The sequence below is a fragment of the Carcharhinus amblyrhynchos genome, chromosome 3 (genome assembly GCF_965287045.1).
Source record: "Carcharhinus amblyrhynchos chromosome 3, sCarAmb.v2.hapA, whole genome shotgun sequence".
NCBI lineage: Eukaryota > Metazoa > Chordata > Chondrichthyes > Carcharhiniformes > Carcharhinidae > Carcharhinus > Carcharhinus amblyrhynchos.
In genome coordinates, this window is record NC_137326.1 from 74,248,550 (window position 1) to 74,274,747 (window position 26,198).

Sequence of the window (26,198 nt, forward strand, 5' to 3'; positions counted from 1 at the left end):
TAGGGATGTTCACCGATGATTACACCATGTTCAGCACCATTCACATCTCCTCAGATACTGAAGCAATCCATGTCCAAATGCAGCAAGTCCTGGACAATTTTGTTTGGGTTGATAAGTAGCAAGTAAAATTTATGCCACAAGTGCCAGGCAATGATCATCTCTAACAAGATAGAATCTAGCCATCTCCCTTTGACATTCCCTACCATCAACATCGTAGGAGTTACCATTGATCAGAAAGTAAACTGGACTAACCCACATAAATACTATAAGAGCAGGCCAGAGGCTAGGAATCCTGCAACGAGAAACTCATACCCTGACTCCCCAAAGTCTGTCCACCATCTGCAAGGCACAAGTCAGGAGCATGACGGAATACTCTCCGCTTGTCTGGATGAGTGCAGCTTCAACAACACTCAAGAAACTTGACATTGTCCAGGACAAAACAATCTGCTTGATTGGCACCCCATCCATCATCTTAAATATTCATTCCTTCCATAACCAGCAGACAGTGGAAACAGTATGGCCTATCTACAAGATGCAGCAACCCATCAAGGCTCCTTAGACAGCATCTTCCAAACTGAAGACTTCCACACCAAGGAGGAAAAGAGCAGGGGAACACCATCACCTATAAGTTCCCCTCTGAGCCACACACCATCCTACTTGGAATTATATCAACATTCCTTCACTGTCACTGGATCAGAATCTTGGAACTCACTTCCTAATATCACTGAGGGTGTACCCTACACCACAGGTCTGCAACAATTCAAGAAAGTGGCTCACCACAACCTTCTCAAGGGTGATTTGTGACGGGCAATAAATGCTGGCCTAGACAGCAACACCTACGTTCCATGAAAGAATAAGAAAATGCCAATTTCATTTCAGATGCTGAAACAGGGTGCCAACCTTCCAGATGATTAAGGGCAGCACAGTGGCACAATGATTAGCATTGCTGCCTCACAGCACCAGGGACTGGGTTCAATTCCAGCCTGGGGTGACTGTCTGTGTGGGGTTTCGTATTCTCCTTGTGTCTACGTGAGTTTCCTCCGGGTGCTCCGGTTTCCTCCCACAGTCCAAAGGTTATGCGCATTGGCCATGCTAAATTGCCCCTTAGTGTCCCAAAATGTGTAGGTTATATAGATTTGCCATGGGAAATGGGTGGGGTTACAGAGATAAGGTGGGGGAGAGGGCCTATATAAGATGCTCTATTAGAGAGTCGGTGCAGACATGATGGGTAGAATGGCGTCCTTCTGGACAATAGGGATTTTCTATGCTGTGTGTGTGTGTGTGTGTGTTATAAGTGTTGAATCAACCTATCCCAGGACTGGTCAACATTTTGCAATTTTCCTATTGACATTCCTGGTTAAAATGAATGCGGCTAATAATTGACAGGCAGTGTTTAAGCAAACAGTAATCATTTCATGATAATCTTTAATGGTGATGCTTTCATAAATACTTTAATAAATCAGACATAACAATGCTGAGGAAAAATATGGATATTGTTAATTACTGTAATGGTTTCTACTTCATTGTTAAATGTGTAGCAATTGGCTTTAATAAAAAGTTGGACACTGGTCAACTCAGAGAAGGGGATTGACACCCTTGAAACTTGACCCTATTCCAGCTTGAGCATTCAGTATGAAACTGGATATGTTTACACAGTCTCGACCATTTTTTGAACATCCCTTTTCCAAGTTGTCAGTGCAATTAAATTCAATTTCCTTCAGGGAGATATCATTTAGCAAAAGGAAATATTCAAGGTATCAACTGCAACAGCGCCCACTCTCTGAGCCTTGTGGAAACTGGCAGCCACCCTGCAGAGACAGTGAGGTATGATGATCATTTACTTCTGACTTGTTTTGACCGTCCCATTATTAGGGATCACTCCAGAGCTTTCCCCAGATAGTTGATGGGTAAAAACGCAGAATTTCCTGCTCCTACTAACAGCGGGAATTGGGGCAGGTGGGGAGCAGGATTTAACCAGAGGCCAAATATCAGTTTCCCAACATTAGGAAATTAGTTTGGAATCTTGTTTTCCCGACTTTTGTGAAAGTGGGTCAGTGTCCCACTGATCTCTGCCGGGAACCATGTCAGCACCTCGTGCATTCTCATGAAAAGCCCAACACACCAGAGTCTTTAATGGGATCAAAGGTTATGGGGGGAAAGTAGGATTAGGCTATTGAGTTGGACGATCAGCCATGATCCTGATGAATAGCGGAGCAGGCTCAAAGGGCCAAATGGCCTCCTCCTGTTCCTATCTTCTATGTTTCTGTATCTTGTCCCCCTCTCCAAATTGAGTATGCTGCCAGCAGGAATTTGGAACATTCTGTTTTAGGATTGGTGTGGGCCTGGCGAGGTAGACTTCATCCCGGGCCTTCAGATAACGGACGCTGATTTTGCCTTCCTTTCACACCGTCTCTGAGAAACATCAGCTGCCTGGCACACGCCCTACGTCACGGCTGGGAACAGGGGAGGGGTGAGACCGAGACCGGACTGCAGGTGGGTGGGAGGTGATAGGAAGACAAGGAGTATTGTGGAAGAGTGACAGCCTTTCTGAGTACCGTTCAAATATGGTGGCCTAGACATTGGAACTTATGGGGTGACGGCAGTGCAAGCTTTACTCTAATGCGGGTGGGCACTTTTACACTCTGTCCAGTATTGCTATCAGTTAACTTCCGGAGGAACTGGGAGGTGTGGAGTGAAACCAGCATTGCATCCAAGCTCGCCAGCTTCTCCATTGGCAGGGTAGGTTAACATCAGTCTTCAGACAGCACCTGAAGCAACAGCAAACGACAATCAATCAAGGGGGGAAACACTGCTGGATCTAAAGATTAAGTTTGTTTGGCAGTTTATACGGTTTTGACCTGCTAGACTGGGTCATTGCAAGAGAGCAACACTGAGGATAGATGATGTTGAATTAAGTAGCTCTCATCAGGGGAACTTCCCTAACCATTTGGATTGTCCATGGAAAAGGATGTATTGTCTGAGAATGTTCTAACAGTCTGACTAATCATGAGTTGGTATGTACCCCCTTCCTAGTGAATATTGCCCTTTGACCCACTCAATCTGAATAGTCCTTAAGTTCTATAAACTTTTCTGCATTGGGATGGAAGTGTTTTTCAGCTGATGATAATACCATTGCATCTTAAAATAATGGAAGGAGGCCATTTGGCCCATTGTGCCTCTGCTGACTCTTTATAATAACTTCACATAGAATCCCCCTCCACTGCAGAAGGAGACATTCAGCCCATCAAATCTGCACCAACTCACCAAAAGAGCATCCTACCCTGTCCCACCTGCACCCTTCCCTTCCCTCCCACCCTGTCCCTGTAACACAATGCACTTACCATGGCTACTCCATCGAACCTACACATCTGTGGACACTAAGGGGCAACTTAGCATGGCCAATCCGCCTAACCTGTACATCTTTGGACTGTGGGAGGAAACCGGAACACCCAGAGGAAATCCACATAGACACGAGGAGAATGTGCAAGCTCCATAATCACAGTCACGCACGTCTTTTCACACAAACCAAATAAACAAATTCAAATTAACTTAGGGACAAATTAAAAGGGGCAGCTCCCCAAAAGGAAGGGGGGAGCAGCCCAAACAAAAACCGAAGTCAAAAGGAAACTTAAACATTAAATCAAAATGTGGTTGTCGGGGTCTGTAACACACCCCAGCCCCTGCGGTGCCCAGCGGGCATGGAAAGCGTCAACTGCGCCCATGGACACTGCATGCTCCCTCTCCAGGGACACCTGGCTGCGAATGTAGCCACGGTAAAGGGGCAGGCAGTCGGGATGGACGACCCCGTCGATCGCCCGCTGCCTGGACCTATTGATGGTGCATCTCACCAGGCCCAGGAGCAAGTTCACGAGGAGGTCGGCATCCCAACCCACCCCTCTCTGCACCAGGTGCCCGTAGATTAGGAGCGTGGGACTGAAGTGCCAACAAAACGTCAGCAAAAGGTGTTTAAGGAAATCAAAAAGGGTGTGCCATCTATAACACAGAATGTAGACGTGGTCCATGGACTCCACAAGGTCTTGGGAACCTGTGAACGGGAAAAACCTATGTGCTGCGTGCAGCAGCCTCCACCCCAGGTCCCCCAGGTCTCCTGACAGGGGAGAGCTGCGTCGCGAGGTCCCAGACCGTGAAGAGGTCCTGGTAAAAGACGGGCAACTCCCACACTGAGGATGGAATACACCCCAGAGTGATATGCAGGAACTCCACGTCATAACTGAAGCTGTGCAACTGGCGGAAGAAATATGTCGTCAGGGCACGCCATCGTGGAGGAGGCTCGACGTAAAGGTATCTCTGCAGGGTCTGGAGGCAGGAGGTCGCTACCTGGGTGCGAAGGCACACCAGACCTTGGCCGCCCTCCTCAAGCGGGAGATGCAGAACCTCAGCCGAGACCCAGTGCAGTCGGTTGTCCCAGAAGAACCGCACGAGGGTCTTCTGCATATTTGTGACAAAGACAGGGGGAGGGGTCAAAGCCACCAGCCGGTACCACAGCATGGAGGCGACCAGCTGGTCTATGAAGAGAACTCGCACCCTGTAGGACAGCACTCAGAGCAGTCCTGTCCAGCGACCCAGGCGGACGGAGACTTTGGCCTCCAGCTCCTGCCAGATCTCTGGCCAGGATTCCTCGGCTAGGCAGAGATGGACCCCCAGATAGAGGACGTTGGTCCCACTCCAGGTGAAAGGCCTGAGCTCCTCTGTAAGGGGGTCCATCTCCCAAGGACCGACCATGAGTCCAGAACACTTGGCCCAGTTGATCTTGGTGGAGGACCCGGCGGAGGACGCTTGGCATTCTCGCATCCTCTGCAGGTCAGCCGGGTCCGTGAACATGAGGAGCATGTTATCGGTGTAAGCCGACAGGACCACCCCTACATCCGGGCCGCGCAGAGTCAACCCTGACAATCTCTTCCGCAAGAGGCACAGGAATGGCTCCACACAAACCTATCTATCACAATCCATATATGTATATGCACAGCTACCTCCATAGTGGTTAGCATTCCTACCTCTGATTCAGAAACTCCAGGTTTGAAGGCCACTGCAGAACTTGATGGTCAAGGAAGGTGTGTTCATGACAGATTGATCAGCAATTTGCAAATCTTTCCAAGAGTGGAAGAGATTTCAGTTTTATTGTGCGGTGGAAGTCTAGAAAAGGTTTTTGGCGATTGTTCATAGTTTCAAAGTATTATCAAAACCATTACTCTTTATTTACAGCAAGTATTTACATGTTTGGACTTCTGCACAAGGTTGGAGATTCTCCTCCTTCCAGACGTCTCGAACCTATCAGATATGTGATCTGATATCATTCTTACATCTGCATCATGTATACTGACGTTATAGTGATATCAGATTTACACTGCATCTCCCCCAAGTTTTTATTCTTAACATATTTACATCCTCCTACATATCTCGCCAAAGTCTCAGACTTCACAGGGTTAGTCTTTGAGTTGCCTTGGCTGTCTAATCTCATTCTGATCTCTTTCTGAGATTGAGGATATTCCTTATCATCACAAGAACATAAGAAATAGGATAGGAACAGCAGTAGACCACACGTTCCATTGAGTCTGCTCCATTGTTTAATGTGATCATAGCTGATGTTGGGCTTCAACTCTATTTTTCCACGAGCTCCCAATATCCCTTAACTCACTATGAGACCAAAAATCTGTTTATTCCAGCTTTAAATGTATTCAACAATGCTCTGAGTAGCATCTTCCCAATGTTTGCAGCTGGGTCAAGACATTTCTCTTTATCTTACTCCTAAATGATTGGCCCCTTATCCAGAGACTGTGGTCCTGCATTTTAAATTCCCCAATGAATGGAAAGAATCTCTCGATGGTCATCTTATCAAGCCACTTCAAAATTTTGTAGGTTTCAATGAGCTCGCCTCTCATTTTTCTAATCCCAAGAGAATATAAGTCCAATTTATTGAGCTTCTCATCATGGGACAGCCCCCTCATCCAAGTGACCAATTTAGTGAACCTCAGCTGTACCACTTCCAATGTAAGTATATTGTTTCTTAAATGTGGAGTCCAAAACAGTACACACTATTCAGATGTGGTCTCACAAAATCCCTGTACAATTGTAATGAGATTTCTTTAGACCTGTGCTCCAATCCCTTTGCAATAAAGACCATCATACTATTTGTCTTCCTGATTGCTTACTACATGTAGATTCACAGAGCTATAGAGCACTGGAAAGGTCCTTTTGGTCGTGTTTGTGCTGGTCAAAGACAAATCACCTAACTATTCTAATCCTATTTTCTAGCACTTGGTCCGTAGCTATGTATGCCTTGGTAACTTTCTGTATCCCTCCCACCATCACGTCCAAGCCTCTTGAACATCAACACTTACAATTTTTTCATCTTTTAAAAAATTTTTTTTTTTTATTCTTACAACCGAAGTGAATAATTTCACATTTTCTTATATTATAGTCCGTCATCCATCTTGTTGCCCATTCACCTAACCTGTCTGTATCTATTTGCACCCTCTCTGCATTCTCCGATATCTTACTTTTCCACCTACTTTGGTGTCAACAGAAAACTCAGTTATGTTACTCTCTGTTCCTTCGTCTAACTCATTAATATAAATTGAAAATAGCTGAGGCCCTGAAGTGGATTATAACTCTAGCCACAAATGTAGACTAACCGATATCAGGAGCTCCCCCTCAACAATCAGTCTCACCTGAATCTAAGGCAGAAACTCCACACAGACACGTATTTTGGGTCTGAGAAGGTGAACTATGCCATCTCCCAAAGAAAGCAACTATTAAGAGACATTGGAGGTGATTCTCTCAAAACAATTCTAAGTGTCGAATTCGTGTGAAATCTGGAGTAAATCATGCTGCTTTTTTTCAGTGGGAGTTTAAAGAAGTATCTCCCCACTCTGTGCACTGCTGACTGTCTCAGCATAAATGCTGTTAAAAATCAGGGGGTGAGGCCTATCCCCACTAAAGAGACTGGCAGCAAGACGCTGAGCCAGCCACTGTGCATGAGCTGGTCTGTCAGCATGGAAATCAGTGCACGCACAATGGCCCCTGTCTGTTGGCATCCCGATTGCTGGCCAGCTCAATCACTGGCCAGCCCCAGGCATCACTGGCCCTCTGAACCCCTCACGGGCCGATCGCTGGTCTCCCAAGCGTGCCTGTTGGGAGACCAGCTCCCCACCCTACGCTGGCAGCCCTGGTCTCCCACACCCCCTCCCAATTCTTCCCCCCGCAATGCCAACGCCCATGTCTGAGTGAGTTTCCTCCAGGTGCTCCGGTTTCCTCCCACAGTCTGAAAGATGTGCTGGTTAGGTGCATTGACCCAAACAGGTGCTAGAATGTGGTGACCAGGGGAATTTAACAGTAACTTCATTGCAGTGTTGCTGTAAGCCTTACTTGTGACTAATAAACAAATTAAAAAATTTATTTGAAAATTTGTTTCCCCTTGGGCAACGCCATGGTGCCAATGCCTAGGGGGCATCCCTCAACACCTTTGAGGGGCCCCGATTGCCCCTCTTTCATACAAACTCCCAGCAAGAGGGGAGTTGTAGTAATCCCTGCTGGAGTGAAATACTCCTGGCTTGGGGAGAGAGAGGCGAGCAGGCCCAGAGATTTCAGTCCCGGGCCTGCTAATGATATTGAAATTACATGGAAATAATGGGCTGCATCTCTAATACAGTTCCACACCTATTTTCGCATGGAGCTGACAGCGCCAGGAGTCCAGCATTGGGAGGTTCGCTCAGGGCCAGACACCCAGCATGGATCACACTAATCAGGCACTACCTAAATTCCCTGGCCCGCTGCGCTAAAAAATCAGCTCAGTGGGATGGGAGGATCACCCTCATTACCTTTTCCCAGATAGCCTGCTAAATAATTTGTTGCCGATGCTATACTACCCGGATATTGTAAAGGTCCAGGGATCTCTCTTCAAAAATTGTTTCTTCCCTCTTTCAGAAAATAGAAGAGAAACAGGTTCTTATAGTGCATGCAGGAGACTACAAGAAACATTATACTTCACCAACATATAGAAATATTGAAGATAGGAGCAGAAGGAGGCCATTGGCCCTTCGAGCCCGCTCCGCCATTCATCAAGATCATGGCTGATCGTCCAACTCAATAGCTTAATCCTGCTTTTTCCCCATAACCTTTGATCCCATTTGCCCCAAGTGCTACATCTAGCCACGTCTTGAATACATTCAATGTTTTGGATCAACCACTTCTGGTGGTAATGAATTCCACAGGCTCACCACTCTTTGGGTGAAGAAATGTCTCCTCACCTCCATCCTAAATGGTCTACCTTGTATCCTCAGACTGTGACCCCTGGTTCTGGACAACCCACCATTGGGGACATCCTCCCTGTATCTATCCTGTTGAGTTCTGATAGAATTTTATAAGTCTCTATGACATTCCCCCCTCATTTGTCTAAACTCCAGTATGCCCAGTATGTACTAGTTTATTATAGTAACTATATAACATGCAATATATTTTAAAGTGGCTAAGCATATTGCAACATCAATGACTATAAAATATAAAAATATGGCTTAGTTGCAATGCAGAATCCATAAAACTTTTAAAATACAATGTAACAGCTAATATTAATTTAAGAATATCCAACAATATTCACAGTAATGTTTAACCTGAAACCCCAAGTAAATTCAGTTGTTGGGCAATTGGCTAGAAAAGCTGCCTGCTCTACAATATCCTCAACAACTGGAGAAACATTGAGGGGGTGCTCCAAGCAACCTTTACAATGTCTCTGATGTCCTGAAAGGAAACTCCACATTTAAGACTTCCTTAATAATAGTTACATCTCCTAAATCAGATTACATAATGTTTTGGCAGCAATGGTTGTTGCTTCTTTGATGAACTCCTCCTCTTAGATGCGTACTTATTATTCAATATGTTCTAATTGTGAAAATGCTTTTATTATCCATACTGTGAGCCTATATATGGTCATCAGGTTCTTAAATATGTTCCTAAATATCTTTCCTGTTTGCCTCCAATTGTTTCAATTTTTTTTATATGTGATTTTAAACTTTTAATAGGGGAATAGGTTTTTTAAAGTCTATTGTTTCTAATTTGTTGATGTAAGACCTAAGAATGCCTTTGGAGCAGATAATGAGAGACAATGACATCATAAAAGCTTTTACAGTTCCTTTGAAAATGACTTTAGAGCTTGGTCTTTTCTTAGTGTGAAGAGAATGTAAATGGTCCTGGTGTTATGTTATGCGTGATACAAACTGCCCACTCTGTTTTCTAGCCATTACTCAATCCCCCATCCCTGCTAATATGTTACCCCCAACTTCATGAGCCCTTATTTTGCCCATTAATATTTTGTGCAGCATTTTGTCAAATATTCTTTGGAAATCTATGTATGTTGCATCTACTGATCTCCCTTTATCTAGTTACATCCTTAAAAAAATTCTAATAAATTTGTTGAACAGGATTTTCCTTCAGTAAAATCATGACTTGTTCTAACCATACTATGTTTTTTCCTAACATTGTTAAGACTTCCATAATAACATATTTCAGCATTTTCTAACAACTGAAAATAGATTAGCCTATAGTTCACTGTTTTCTCTACCCTCTCTTTTATTAAAAGCAGTACAATATTTGCCAACTTCCAATCTAGTGGAATCATTCCTGAACCTACAGAATTTTGGAAAATCATAGCTAGCACATCTATCTCTACAGCTACCTCTTTTAGGGTCATCAGGTCCTGGGGATTTGCCAGGTTTTAGCACCTTGAATTTCTACAATACTTCATCTGTGCTGTTATTAATTTTCCTAATTTCCTCACTCATCTTAGCCCCTGGATTATTGTCCATGCCTGGAACTTGTGTCTTCTACTGTGAAGACAGACACAAAGTATTTTTCAATGCCTCCACCATTTCTTTATTCCCTACAATAATTTCTCCTTTCTATGCTTCTAAGGGGCCAACATTTACTTTTCTCTTCTTTTTTATATAAAAGTTCTTACAAACTCTTTTTACATTTCTGACTAGTTAACTCGCATTTTCTATTTTTTTTCCTTTTTCATCAACTTCTTGGTTGTCTACTATTGGTTTCTAAAACAGTCCCAATTCTCAGACTGGGGTATTTTCACAGTAACTTCATTGTAGTGTTAATGTAAGCCTACTCTTGACACTAATAAACTTAAACTTAAAACAGACTAAGTACTGTTTCCTGAAACTCTTCTTTTAATTTAATACGATCCGTAACTTCCTGAGTGAATGACAGATGGGTCATTCTCAGTTTTTTGTGCTTCAGTGGAATGTATTTTTTGTGAACATTTTAAATTGTTTCTTTAAATCTTTCCCACTTTCAATTACAGCCAAAATCTTTTAGTCTATTTATCCAGTTAACCTCAACCAATTCTCTCCTCATTTCCATGTTTTGCTGAAGTTTAGGATTTTTGTTTGTGATTAGAATATGTCATGTTCAAACTGACCATGAATCGAATAACATTGTGGTCACTTTTTCCAAGTGGATCTTTTACTATGGCATTGCTAATCAACCCTGTTTTATTACATAACACTAGACCTAAGATTGCTTTATCCTACGTCCGCTACATACTGGTCCAAGAATCTACCAAGAAAACATTCTACAAACTGGCTTCTTCTATGATGATTCAAGTCACTCACAATTATTACATTTCCTTTACTTCAGGCTCCAATACTTCCTTGTTTAATGCTGAGCTCAATGGCATAACACAATGTTAGGGAGCCTATAAACTATGCCACCAGTGTTTTCTGACAGTTGCTATTCTTAATTTCCACCCACATTGATTCTATTTCATGACTTTCTGAGGCCAGATTCTTTCTCATTAATGTCCTTACCCTTTACAATAAGGACTATCCCACCTCCTTTGCCGTTCCACCTGTCTTTCCGAAATATTGTACATATAAGAATATATATTTTCAACCCTGATCACATTAATCACTCTCCCCTCTGTGGATATGAATGTTTTTCTCCAGGGTGGTTCTGGAGCTTATAGTAAGTCTTTCATTTTCTTCATCAGGATCTGAATAGTGGTCATCTCTCCAAGGATATTAACAGATTGTGCTTTGTCCTTAGGTTACCGCTGGCTATCTCAATCTTGTGCAATCATTGTTCTGGAATCTTTTCAATGACTTTGCCTTCCTTCTGTGCGTCTCAGACCCATACTCTCTCCTCAGGCTTCAGCACTGGTAACTCATGAGCTGTATGCCTATGACTAAGTTCCAAACCTAAGTGCTTCTCTGTTGTTCCTCATGCTGCTGTTCCCTTTTGTTGTCATTCACGATGAAATCAGGTATGAAATTTTGTTCCTGGCTGCTCATGGCACGAGTAAGACAATTCAAGATAATTTATTTTTTAGAGAGAGTAAAACCTGGCCACTAGACTGATTGTTGTGGAATAGAAGGCTTGTCTTTGCTTGCTGTCTCTGCGCACTTGGAGTAAAGCTGTCCCCAGATGATGCATCTACTGCTCCTATGGTCGATAATTCTGGGTCATAATGTAGCAAAATTTCAGAGGAAATTCAAATTGTGGGCAGCATGGCGGCACCATGATTAGCACTGCTGCCTCACAGTGCCAGGGACCCAGGTTCAATTCCGGTCTCGGGTGACTATCTGTGTGGAGTTTGCACGTACTCCCCATGTTTGTGTGGGTTTCCTCCGGGTGTTCCAGTTTCCTCCCACAGTCCAAAGATGTGTAGGGTAGATTGATTGGCCATGCGAAATTTCAGTTTGAAGCATGTCTTTCTGCTTAGTAGAGAACATGCTTGATTTTGTATTACATGGAGAGGTTTGAGAATTTCTTAGTCTTTATGTTTCAGCTTTGCCATGAGTTTGCCTCTGATTTTTGAATCTGTATCATGAGGACCTTGTAATTTGATAGGAGAGAGCTGCAATGTAATCAGTCAAATGTTTGATCCATTTGACTTCATCTGATAAAACAGAAACCCTGCTTCTGCGACTAGATTTGAACTTTGTGGGGTGTACATCCACTTTGAGTTTAATACTCCAATACTTGTTTTCAATATCTTTCCAGCCCCTAGGAAGCTTCATTCCTTTGCTTGCAGTTTTTCCATTTCTTGTATATGGCTCAGTTTCAAAAATTTCTCCCTACTTTTACAGATTGCCAGCATTTTTGAGCAACCGACAACTTTGAAATGCCCTATTTTTCCACAGTTGTGGCACTGTGCCCCTGACTTCCCCTCTACCCCTATCCCCAGCCTATAGAGAATGTTGATGAATAAGTCCATGCTTACACCTGGACTTTACTTTCTTTTATTAAATTTAGCCCTTTCTGATGGATGCGAATATAAGAATCAAAAGCTTGCAGGACTTCTTCATAAGTTTAAGTCTCATCAATCCCTCTACCTTGCTACCATGTCATCGGCAATAGATCCAGTTGCATAGTGTATTGACCTGATCTTTTTGACCTCGTCTATGTAATCCTGAAGCAGTTCTTCACCTCGTGAATCTTTTTCTCCAGTTGTCCTGGTTCTGGTTCTGTTGTGAGTCCACTGCACTCTGAAGTAGTTTGGGAGTGGCTTTTCCTGAGACTTGGAAGTGTTCCTGCTTCTACGTTGTTGTTTCTTGTTTGTGCTGTCTTGTCTCAGGGTCTGAGTATCAGCTTGTATCTGCTGCTCCCACGGGTGTTCCCATATCTTGTTGAGTCTTCATTTTGTTTTGCTTTCATCCTTCCTTCGAGGATCTCTTTTCTTTCAGCCCCTGTATCTTCTTTCTAAAGGCAACTGGGTTTTTACTCATTACCATCATGATTCACTGTGTGGTCAGGATCTAGAAGAGGGTTTGGGGATTTTTCTATTTTCCCAGGGTATGCTGGTCAAGTCTGTAGATTCTCAAAACCATTACGCTTTGTTTACAGCAAGTAGTTACACATTTGAGTCTCTAAACTTGTCCTCCTTCTAGACCTCTCTTACCTCTCACTCATGTGATCTGATATCATTGTTACATCAGCACCTTGTATGTTGCTGATGTTAACCCTTTATAATTCCCAGTTGACCAAGAGTTAGAAATAATGTTGGAGTTTCTATCTTCACTATCTATAGCTCCAGACTGCAACAAAAATATAAACGTTCATATCACCACAGCTACTCACACATTATTGCCACTCCAACCTCACCTCAACCTGCTTTGCATTTCTCCCTATTCCTCCTCAGACTGGACTACTCTTTATTCCAATGCTTGCTGTCTCCCACAGTCTTCCACGCACCTGGTTTCATACCTCATGCCACCTTCCCCTATCCATCTGCCAAATCAGTTTACATGTATCCCGACAAAACCTGTTATCCTCCCTGTGGGTAAAGGCCCACCCCAGTTCACCGATCCACCCTGCACAAGTTACTCCTGGTTAAAGTCCAACAGATTTATTTGGTAGCAAGAGCCATTGTCATAGCGTCTGCATGGTCTCCACAATGTACCATGCCTCGGGACACCCTTTGCTGCAGCAAATCCAGTAGATAAAGTTGGCCAAGTTGCAAGAGTATGTACCACATACCTGTTAGATGGTGTTCTCACGTGAGATGATGACATCCATGTTGATGATCCGGCACACCTTGCAGAGGTTGCTGTGGCAGGGTTGCATGGTGTCATGGTCACTATTCTCCTGAAGGCCGGGTAGTTTGCTGCAGACAATGGTCTGTTTGGGGATGTGCGGTTGTTCGAAGGCAGAAAGTGGGGGTGTGGGGATGGCCTTGGCTAGATGTTCATCTTCATCAATGACATGTTGAAGGCTCCAGAGAAGGTGTAGCTTCTCCCCTCTGGGAAAGTACTGGACGACGAAGCGTACTCTATCTGCCCTGTCCTGTATTTGGCTTCTGAGGAGGTCAGTGCAGTTTTTCGCTGTGGCACGTCGGAACTATCAATTGATGAGCCAAGTGCCATATCCTGTTCTTATGAGGGCATCTTTCAGTGTCTGGAAGTGTCTGTTGCGATCCTCCTCATCTGAGCAGATCCTGTGTATACCGAGAGCTTGACCATAGGGGATGGCTTCTTTAATGTGTTTAGGGTGGAAGCTGGAGAAGTAGAGCATCATGAGGTTATCCATTGGCTTGAGGTGACCGTCCTTGATGGAGATGCGTGTGTCCAAGAATGCAACCGATTCCGGAGCATAGTCCATGGTGAGTCTGATGGTGGGATGGAACTTGCTGATGTCATCATATAGTTGTTTCAGTGATTGTTCACCAAGAGTCCAAAGGAAGAAAATGTCATTGATGTATCTAGTGTATAGCATTGATTGAAGATCCTGTGCAGTGAAGAGGTCTTGTTCGAACCTGTGCATGAAGGTGTTGGCATACTGAGGTGCGAATTTGGCCCCCATGACTGTTCCGTGTGTCTGGATGAAGGACTAGTTGTTGAAGGTGAAGACATTGTGGTCCAGTATGAGCAGAGGAGTTGTAAAATTGCATCTGGAGACTGGCAGTTGTCGGCGTTGAGTACTGAGGCAGTTGCAGCAATGCTATCGTGGTGGGGGATGCTGGTGTAGAGCGCCGAGACACCCAGTTTTTGTTGTGACACTATGGACTTCCTAAGAACCTCAGCATACATGGAGCAGTTGAACCAGGAGCATGCCTCATCACAATGGGTGTCTCGGCACTCTACACCAGCATCGACCTCCTCAGAAGACAAACACGGGACACAGTGAACAGAATACCCTTCGTTGTCCAATACATCACTGGAGCGGAGAAGCTATGACATTTTCAACATGTCATTGATGAAGATGAACATCTCGCCAAGGCCATTCCCACACCCCCACTTCTTGCCTTCAAACAACCGCGCAACATCCAACAGACCATTGTCCACAGTAAACTACCCAGCCTTCGGGAGAACAGTGACCACGACACCACACAATCCTGCCACAGCAACCTCTGCAAGACATGCCGGATCATTGACACAAATGCCATCACCTCACATGAGAACACCATCCACCAGGTACACGGTACATACACTTGCAACTCAACTAATGTTGTCTACCTGATACACTGCAGGAAAGGATGTCCCGAAGCATGGTACACTGGGGAGACCATGCAGATGCTACGACAACGGATGAATGAACACCGCTCAACAATCACCAGGCAAGAGTGTCCTCTTCCTGTTGGAGAACACTTCAGCAGTCACGGGCATTCGGCCTCTGACCTTCGGATAAGCACTCTCCAAGGCAGCCTTCACGACACATGACAATGCAGTGGCTGAGCAGAAGCTGATAGCCAAGTTCCGCACACATGAGGACGGCCTCAATTGGGATCTTGGGTTCATGTCACACTATCTGTAACCCCCATGACTTGCCTAGGCTTGTAAACTCTCACTAACTGTCCTGGCGGGAGACTCTTTAACCTGTGCTTAATGCTTTCTCCACTCACGTTGTCTGTACCTTTAAGACTTGATTACCTGTAAACATTCACATTCCAACCATTATTTTGTAAATTGAGTTTGTGTCTTTATATGCCCTGTTTGTAAAAGAACTCCCACTTACCTGATAAAGGAGCAGTGCTCTGAAAGCTAGTGGATTTTGCTACCAAATAAACCTGTTGGACTTTAACCTGGTGTTGTGAGACTTCTTACTGTGTTTACCCCAGTCCAATGCTGGCATCTCCACATGAAGTTACTCCTGGCCAGGAGCTGTCTTACCACCCCAGAAATCTGAACCCCTCCTGTCTTCACTCTGCAATTCACTCTGTATAACGGTTCACTCTGCCTCTCTGTGTGTTAGAGCTGGTGGGTAAGAGAGGCCTGAAACAGTCACACAGGAACTGGAATGGGTGAGGTTCATGGTCCAAAGGGCCTATTTTCTATCCAGAAATTATTTCTAAGAGTTTAACCTGATTGTGACAAATCCCCATAAAACAGATTTTTCCTTTTGTTTCGCAGCAGTCATAGAGGAAGTGTCAGAAAACATGAAAAGCCAGAAGAGGTTGTACCTGCTCACCCTGTTTCTCTTTGCTTGCGTTATCCTCCACAGACGACTGAAGTTCATCATCCGTTTTCAACAAATGATGGACAAATCTGATGCTGATCGCCTCAGCCCAGACACAACACCTGGACTCATGTTTATAGATTCCAGCAGTAAAGTGATGTCCTCAGCACTGGCCATTTGCTCTGTGGAGTCAGCAGCGCGTGCCAATCCTGATAAACCCATCTATTATTTCATGACAGGTTTCAGTGGGAATTTATCAGACTATCCGGATCAATCCATGGCCTTCCAAATTCTTTTATCAATGAAAAACATTGTCCTATTACCCTTGAACCTCAAAACACTCTTTGAGAACACCCCTTTGAATAATTGGTATCAGGAGGTAAGGAATCACTGAGCTATTATCAACTCTCAGACTAAACTGTCATTTATCTTGATTTGGATAAAGAGGTTTTTTTGTTGAAGCAAATCCAAGGGTATAAAATGACCTTGTGCTCTGTTGAAGATCTTGGCTTTGACCACCTCCCCCCTTCACCCCGTAGGTTTGAAACATGATTCACTGCATCCACAGTCTGTCCTTTCACCTCTCCCTATTCCAGAGAAGGTTCCAAAATGCACCCGCCTATTTTTTTTTCTGAAAAAGAGACATGTTGTTGAAGCTTTTCATCTTGCACTCATCAGGACAAATGCAAGAATGGCAAATTTCAAATGATCCCAACAATTTATACCACAGGAGAACAGGATGCTGATTGGTAGGTAAGTCATCTCCGATTGGCCAAGGCTTTGCCATGGAGAAAGCAATGAGAAACTCCAGGCTCCCCATTTCCCAAGTAAATCAAAAAGAAGCCTATGGCTTGAACATATTAGTTGCAGAGAACGTGTCCTTTTGCATGAATGTATAGCACTTCTAAAAAGTGTAAATAAGCCATGTTAGTTCAAATTCACTTTTTTAAAAGAATTCATTCATGGGATATGGAATCTCTGGCTAGACCAGAATTTATTGCTCATCTCTTCTGAGATAGAGATACAATCCCTTTCCTCGATGTACTGGTTGAAAACTTTGTTAATGGGTTCTCCCTATTGCCTAGCACAAGTCTACCTTCACTAGTAAATATACACTTTGGGATTCACGTAGCCCCTCTGCTATAAGATTGGCCATATCAGGTTTCATTGTTCTGGTGCAAGCAAACCATGTATCTATACTTGGAGTACAACAGATCAGGCTGGTTTAACTGGAGCTGCCATCCATTGGGGTCCAATAACTAGTCAGGTTACCCAAGGCTTATTGAATTCATTAATGCTCTAGACTAGAGGACAGCTTTGATGGGGCATTAATTTATAAAAGAACACGTGCCAAAGCTGTTGGAAATTTGAAATGAGAAACAGAAAGCAGTACTTCATATCTGTGGAGAAAGAAACAGTCAATAGGCTGGATTTTATGTGCGTGGCAGAGCAGGGCAGGGTCCCTGGTGTAGATGATGGTGACACTGCCCCTATGTGGCCAGCCTGTCTCGCAGACAGGATGTTACTTGGTTTGAGATGAACCTTCCACCTCCAGAGAGGGAAGAGGTGCTTACTTGAGAGCTACTAACCAATCAAACAGCCAGCAGCTTTTTGGTTCCAGCAGTGCCAAGGGTGTGGAAATAGGGCCTTAATCATTTTCTCAAATTGTGAATAGGTCAAAATTTGTTATCATCCCTAAACGCCCTCAAGATGGTGGTGGTGAGCGATCCTCCTGAACAGCTGCTGTCCATTCTCTAGCAGTTTGACGCAATTGATTGAGCATTTCAGAGGGAAGTTAAGGTTCGACCACATTGCTGTGGGTCTGGAGTCACATGCAGGCCAGACCAGGTAAGGATGGCAAACTGCCTTTGCTAAAGGACATTAGGTAAACGAGATGGGATTTCACGACAATCAATGATAGTTTAAGGCCGCCACTGCTTAGCCTAGTTTTCAATTGTAGATGCTTTTTAATGAATTATTTTTAAATAATTAATTGAATTTATATTCCACCTTCTGCCGTGATGGGATTTGAACCTGTATCCCCAGAGAATTAGCTTGGGCTTCTGGATTACTAGTACAGTAATATTACCAGGTGCCAATGGTGAGGGTGACTTTGAGAGGCCTGCCCATCTTAAGTCGTCAATTAATGGCTATAAAGTTGGTGGCTTCTAAGAGTGTTGCCTATCTTATAGACCTCTGTGCCCATCAGAGTGCCACCACGCACCCCCGGCCCAAAAAAAGGTCTTTAAACCCTCATGTTTCTCATGCATCCACCTTCCCAACCCAGCCCAGCCCCCACCTCTAACCCCCCACTCCTCCTCTGCCAACCCCCTCCTTACAGATGGGCTCCATCCCCAAATGCCTTCTTCAGGGCTGACTGCAGTCCCAGCAGCAGACAAGGCTCCCTTGGCACTGCTGGAACCAAAGAGCTGCCGGCTGTTTGATTGGTTGGTAGCTCTCAAATAAACATCTCTTCCCTCTCTGGGGGTAGAAGGTCCACCTCAAGCCAAGTAACATCCTGTCTGCAAAACAGGCCAGCCACATAGGGGCAGTGTCACCATCATCTACACCAGGACAAGGGGATGCTCCTTCAGAGATTTGAATCCCAAGGTCTCTCTGTTTCTCCACATTCCTCAGAATGCGAGGTGATGCATTTTGGAAGGAATAATGTAGAGAGGAGCTATGTGATTAAAGGTAGACAAATTAGGAGTATAGAAACACAGAGGGACCTGGGAGTGCAGGTTCACAAATCCATGAAGGTTGCAACACAAGTGGAGAATGTTGTCAGGAAGGCTTATGGAATGCTAGCCTTTATAGGAAGGGGGATAGAGTTTAAAAGCTGCCGTCTAATGCTTCAGTTGTATAGAACGTTGGTTAGACCGCATTTGGAGTACTGCATCCAGTTCTGGTCACCTTACTACCGGAAGGACGTGGAGTCTCTGGAAAGGGTGCAGAGGAGGTTTACCAGGATGTTGCCTGGCATGGAGGGGCTGGGTTACGAGGAAAGGTTGGAGAAACTGGGACTGTTCTCCTTGGAAAGACGGAGATTGAGGGGGGACATGATAGAGGTATATAAGATACTGAAGGGAATAGACAGAGTCAATAGTGAGAGACTGCTCCCTAGATTGGTTGCAAATACAAGAGGACATGATTTAAGGGTGAGGGGGGAGAGATATAATTTGGATGTGAGAGGAAGGTTCTTTACGCAGAGAGTTGTGGGGGTATGGAACGCGCTACTGAGTAGGGTGGTGGAGGCAGGAACATTGGACTCGTTTAAGGTTCAGTTAGATAGGCACATGAGTGAAACGAGGATGGAGAGTTATGGTAGGGGTATTAAATAAGGGTTAGAACCTCGGGAGACACCGGAAAGGCAGGCTTGTGATTAACGTTTTTGTCTTTTCACTCCGCAGGTGGAGGTCCACCTCGTTGTCAAACAAGGGGCATGCACACGGTGGGTTGTGCGTGGGCTACTCTTGGAGGTTCCAGGAGTGGCCTAGTACTTCGTGTCGGTGTGTGTGCTTGATCCTGGACCGGTAGACGGGCACCGCAACAGCTCGGTGACTAGCACTGCTAGCTGTGCAGATACATGGATTTGGGCCTGTGTCTGTGGGAGTTTGTGCATTCTCCCTGTGGTTGCGTGGGTTTCCTCCGGGCGCTCCGGTTTCCTCCCACACCCCAAAGATGTGCTCTTAGGCTGATTGGTTTTACCAAATTGACACTATTCTCCCCTGAATCTGGCTAAGTCAGGGGTTCTATTCGTAGACATGCAGGGTAGAATAGGTGTAGGGTGATGCGGCGGCGCGGGCTCGTTGGGCCGAAGGGCCTGTTTCCCGTGCTGGGTTGTTCTTTGTTCTTTGTTTGTTTTTTAACCCTGCCATTAACCCAGTAATCCTCATTCAAGTTTGTCCTACCAAAATGAATCACCTCGCACTTATCAGGGTTAAACTTCATCTGCCACTTTTCGGCCCAGCTCTGCGTCCTATCGATGTCTCTTTGCAGCCTACAACAGTCTTCTGCCTCATTCACTACTCCACCAATCATGGTGTCATCAGAAAATTTACTAACCCAACCAATTGGAGGACACCGGTTACAGATATCACAGCACCAATAAAATGCTTGACAAACCTGGAGAGAAACATGATTAAAATACATTTCTTAAAGGCACAGTATCATCACATTAGGTCAAAAATGGTTTTGGTTTTCGAAAATCAACTATCTCAACAGAGAAGGTGCAAAGAAATACAGAGAGGCTAAGTGGGTGGGCAATAAGATGGTAGATGAAGTATAATATAGGGAAGTGTGAAGTTGGAAGAATAAAAAAGCAGGGTACTTTTGGAAAGGTAAGCAGCTTGTAAGTGTTGATGTTCAAAGAGATTTGTGTGTGCTTGTGTGAGGAAACCAGAAAGTAAGCATGCAGATGCAGCAAGCGATTAAGAAGTCAAATGGCATGTTGGCCTTTAATGCAAGGGTATTGGAATACATGAATACAGTTGTGCAAGTTTTGCTGAGATATCACCTGGAATACCATGTAAATGTTATTGTCTCCACATTTAAGAAAGGAAAGATGATACAGTGAAAGTTCACTCAACTGGTCCCTGGGATGAGGAGCTTGTCCTATGATGAGAGGCTAAGTAAATTGGATTTAGAAGAATGAGAGGGGATCTCATTGAAACCTACAAAATTCTGAAGGGACTTGAAAACTGTATACATAGAACGTATGAATTAAGAGCAGGAGTAGGCAATTTGGTACCTCAAGCCTGCTCCACCATTCAGTAAGATCACAGCTTATCCAATTGTAACCTCAACCCTACATTCCTGTCTACTCATGATAACTTTTCACTCCCTTGTTAATCAAGAATCTATCTAGCACTGCCTTAAAAGTATTCAAAATCTGCTTCCACTGCCTTTCACAACCTTCTGAGAAGAAATTCTCCTAATTCCTGTCTTGAATGAGTAACCCTTTACTTTTAAACAATGACCTTAGTTCTAAATTTGCTAACAAGAGGAAATGTTCTCTCCACATCCACCCTGCCAACAGCTCCCCAGAATCTTAAAAGTTTTGATGAAGTCACATCTTACTCTTCTAAATTCCAGTGGTTACAAGCCTAGCCTGTCCAACCTTTCCTCATAAGACAATCCACCCATTCCTGGTATTTGTCCAGGAAACCTTCTCTATACTGCTTCTAATGCATTTACATCTTTATTAAATAAGGAGGCCAATACTGTATGCAATGCTCCAGGTGTGGTTTCACCAATACTCTTTAGAATTGAAGCATAAACTTCTATTTTATAATCAACTCCCCTCACAATAATTGATAACATTCTATTAGCTTTCCTAATTACTTGCTGTAGCTGCATATTTGCCTTTTGTGATTCATACCCTAGGACACCCAGATCCCTCTGAATCTCAGTATTCTGCAATCTTTCATCATTTAGATAGTAAGCTTTTTTATTCTTCTTTTCCAAGTAGACCATTTCACATTTTTCCTATTATCCTCAATTTTTCAGATCTTTGCCTATTCACATGACCTAGCTAAGGGTTCCTTAGCCTCCCTACTACTCTTCACAGTTTACTTTCCTTACCTATCTTTGTGTCAGCAACAAACTTCATAGCCATACTTTTAGTCCCTTCATTTATATAAATTGTAAAATGTTAAGACCACAGCACTGATCCATGTGGCACACCATTCATTACAGCCTGCCAAGATAAAGGGCTATTTATGCAAATTCTCTGTTACCTGTTAGCCAACCTTATCCATGCCAATATGTCACCTCCTACATCATGGGCTTTCATTTTCCACAATAACCTTTGATGTTTCACCTTATCAAATCCTTTCTGGAAATCTAAGTTAAGTACATCCACAGCTCATGTCACTCCTTCAAAGAACTCCAATAAACTGGAATGCTGACACAGACTGCTTCAGTATCTGAGTACTGAACATCATACAATCATCACAGAATATCTCTAATTCTGACCTTATGATGGAGGGATGGATATTGATGAAGCAGTTGAAAATGTCTGGCCTTTGTGCACTGCCCTGGGAAATTCCTGCAAGCAATGTTCTGGGGTTGAGATAATTGGCCTCCAACAATCACAACCATCCTCCTTTATGCTAGGTATGACTTCAACCAGTGAAGAGTTTTCCCTCTGATTTCCAGTGATTCAGCCTTGCTAGGGTTCCTCAGTGCTGCATTCAAAAGCTGCCTTGATGGCAAGTAAAATCATTCCCACCTTAATATCCAGGATTCAGCTCTTTTGTCACTATTTGGGCCAATTGGCTCTAACAAAGTCTGGAGCAATGTTCCTTCGATGCTGTATGAGTGTGCACCCACCATGCAACTGAAAATGTGCTACATAATGAATGAGTAGGTTGTGCACAAGCAATGTACCCATGACTATGCATCATTCATAAGGGATCAGGGGAGTGTGGGGTACAACAAGCCAGGAGTACATGACAAAGAGATGTTGGAAGCAAGATTTGTCTGGAGCAGATTACTCGTGAGTAAGAGCCATTTGAAAGTACTCTCAACTTTGTTTCCATTAATTTGCTGATGTTTGAGAGTACGTTAATGCAGCAGTAATTGTCCAGATTGGAGTTGCCCCGCTTCTTGAGTGTGATCTTGTTCCTGAGGCAAAAACACAGGCGACCATGATCTCAAATGGGATGCTCTTCACTGATTATGGGAGAGCTCGGAGGACGGATTCAGCAGAGACTGTGGCCTTTTCTGTAGAATGAAAGGGAAACATGCAGAGTCAGTTCACACGGGCTGCCTTCACATATCTTATATTGACTGGTGAGGGAGTGAGATTGGCAGAAAGCTTGAGGCATCATCTCCCTGTCTTCCTTATCATCTCACTTGGCAAGTGAAAGATGGCCTGAGCAAGCTTATACTTCCAATCTAACAGTAGAGGGACCTCGAGTGCAGGTAAGCAATTATATTTCAATATGAGTTTAGAAACAAGCACAGGAAGGATTAGCTAGTGATTTAACAGTGTTATGATTTTGTAAATTGTCATTTGAAAGAAAACTTATTCAGACATCTCTGCGATGGTTTTAAAGAATGCGCATGTTAAATGCTGGGTTGTGCTGAGCAATGGAAGAGAGGAACATATCGTAATGATCACCTTTAACTCTATAATGCAGGTAGACCCGTATTTTGAACAATACTGGATTCACGTGCTCTCAGATGCCTGCAGGCTCGCCCTCTTGTGGAAATATGGTGGCATATACCTGGACACGGACATCATATCCTTGAAGCCGTTGACTTTCACAAACTTCATCTGCGCCCAGCAGAAAAACTTAGCCAATGGTGCAGCTCTGGGATTTAACCAGTACCACAGTTTCATAAAGGACTGCATGATAGACTATGTCAAAAATTATCAAGGTGAAACCTGGGGTCACCAAGGTCCTGCATTAATGAGCCGTGTATTGAGGCAATGGTGTAAAACAGATGACCTTGATGAATTTGTTGGTCTAAAGTGCAAAGGCATTTCCTATCTGCCTCCAAACGCTTTCTATCCAATTCCATATAACAAGTGGGAAAAATACTTTGAACATTGGACACTGGAGAATATCAAAGCCATTTTCTTAAATACCTATGGAGCACATATCTGGAACTTTCTTAGCTCTGGAAACCAGGTCAAAATGAATAACAGGACTGGTGTACTATTAGAATACTTCTTCCATAAGTATTGCCCAAGTACATACAAGACTTTTTACACAAAGCAGTGATTCAATTCAACCTTCTATTTTGCCAGTTTGCATATAATATTTATTGAATTTACTTCGTGCTGATTTGCTGTTTGAAAAAAGTCATCAATTGTCCCCCCTAATACTCCAATAAACACACTGCCTGGCTTGGTACTGAGTCATTCCAATCAGCCTGTAAGGCTCCAGGTTTAATTCCCATGCCCCAATTGGCAAAACAGTTTCCAAATTGTTTGGAATTTGGAACATTACAATTGGCCAAAAGGCACCCAGGCTAAGCAGAGAGCAAGAGTAGCCCATTGTTGTTCACTGTCCATGCTTTCACTGGGATATGTTGGCTATAATGTGGCTATGATGTACCATTCTTTGCTGAGGCTCTTAAACTTGCATGTGAAAATTCAGCACTGAAGTGAAGTAAGAAGTCTCACAACGCTGGTCTAATGCTTACCAACGTGAGACTGTGCTTTAGATGAGAAAGGTTACAAAAATTGGACAGGGATAGAACTGTATAATTTAATCTCTAGTAGGATAATAATAATGATACAAAATGAACGTCAGAAAGTTGGGAATGGTCAAATGAATCCACTCACAAATGTTTTAGAACTGAAAATAACATTGGACAGGTGGAAGAGTGAATCCTCTCTGTCATGAGCTCCAATATATCTGCTGTTCCCCTGAGGGAGAATTCTACAGTATTTGTTTCATTGCCCTGAAATGTGGATGAATGAGATTCAATAGCATTGCAGTTTGCTTCCTACAGATGATATTTCCAGGCACCCAGGCATATTCAGTTATAAATATTTAAGCATTAGGAAATGGAGAAGTGGGACCAAAAAGAGGATTTACATAAGGAGACTGAGGACATGGCTGAGCTACTAAAATCTACATCTGTCTTTATTAAAGTCAAATTGAAATGGATAGTGTTGAGATACTGGGTGTGGGGATGGATTTGTAAAGAAACACTGTGTTGTGGTAGTGAACCCCCAAACAAGTGGCCCAAAATGCAGGATATTCCCAGAACTCAGAGTGCTGCTCCAGGAAGAGGCTGGCTAGGGTGAACGTTGGACCCTTAGAGGATGAGAAGGGGGACTTAGTGGTAGGGGATGGGGAAATGGCTGAGGTCTTGAATAACTTTTTTGTTTCGGTCTTCACGGAGGAGGATGTGAATAATTTGCCGGGTGTTAGCAATGGAAAGGTGGTAGGACTGGAGGGTCTCAATGACATTATTGTTACTAGAGAGGCAGTGCTCGACAGACTGGAGGGACTGATTGTGGGCAAGTCCCCAGGACCGGATGGAATGCATCCGAGGGTTCTGAAAGAAATGGCAGAGGTGATAGTGGATGCCTTGGTGGTTATTTTCCAAACGTCGCTGGATTCCGGGGAAGTGCCGGAAGATTGGAAAACGGCTAATGTTACGCCGTTGTTTAAGAAGGGTGGCAGGCAAAAGGCAGGGAATTATAGGCCGGTTAGTTTAACGTCTGTTGTAGGTAAAATGTTAGAATCCGTCATCAAGGAAGAAATAGTGAGGCATCTTGAGGGGAATTGCTTGATAGAGCAGATGCAGCACGGTTTCGTTAAGGGGAAGTTGTGTCTGACAAATTTATTGGAGTTCTATGAGGATGTGTCTAGGGCGGTGGATAGAGGAGAGCCGGTGGATGTGGTCTTTCTTGATTTTCAGAAGGCGTTTGACAAGGTACCTCACAAGAGGTTATTGCAGAAGGTCAGGGGACATGGAGTTGGGGGTAGGGTGTTAGCGTGGATAGAGGATTGGTTGTCAAATAGGAGGCAGAGAGTGGGGGTTAATGGGTGCTATTCGGATTGGCGGTTGGTGACTAGTGGAGTGCCCCAGGGGTCGGTGCTGGGGCCTCAGCTATTTACCATTTATATAGATGATCTGGAGGAGGGAACCGAGTGTATGGTGTCGAAATTTGCTGATGACACCAAGACTGGTGGAACGGCAAATTGTGCGGAGGGTGTGGAGAGTCTGCAGAAGGATCTAGATAGGCTGGGTGAATGGGCCAGGAACTGGCAAATGGAATTTAATGTTGGCAAGTGCGAGGTGGTCCACTTTGGTAGGAATAATGGTAGGAAGGACTATTACTTACATGGCGAAAAACTGCAGCAGGCGACGGTGCAGAGGGACCTCGGGGTCCTTGTGCATGAGTCGCAAAAACCCAGCTTGCAGGTGCAGCAGGTGGTCAGGAAGGCGAATGGGATGCTGGCCTTCATAGCGAGGGGGATTGAATATAAAAGTAGGGAGGTCTTGCTGCAGCTGTATAGGGCATTGGTGAGGCCACAGCTGGAGTACTGTGTGCAGTTTTGGTCACCGCACTTACACAAGGATATTTTGGCCTTGGAGGGAGTGCAGGTTTACTAGGCTGATACCGGAGTTGAGGGGGTTGAGCTATGAGGAGAGGCTGAATAAACTAGGCTTGTACTCATTAGAGTTTAGAAGAATGAGGGGAGATCTCATTGAGACATATAAGATGATGAATGGGATGGATAGGATAGAGGTGGAGAGACTCTTCCTGCTCAGAAAGGACAGTAGGACTAGGGGGCACAGCCTCAAGATAA

General features: G+C 44.1%; 1 protein-coding gene across 1 annotated transcript; it reads left to right on the forward strand.

Moving 5' to 3' along the window:
• The first annotated feature begins 1,747 nt into the window (after positions 1-1,747).
• Positions 1,748-23,648, forward strand: LOC145341403 (lactosylceramide 4-alpha-galactosyltransferase-like). The gene is made up of 3 exons (XM_080186342.1): positions 1,748-1,824; positions 15,870-16,294; positions 23,061-23,648. Exons 2-3 carry the CDS (start codon positions 15,896-15,898, stop codon positions 23,646-23,648), a joined length of 987 nt encoding a protein of 328 aa, XP_080042468.1. The 5' UTR covers positions 1,748-1,824; positions 15,870-15,895.
• The last annotated feature ends 2,550 nt before the right edge of the window (positions 23,649-26,198 follow it).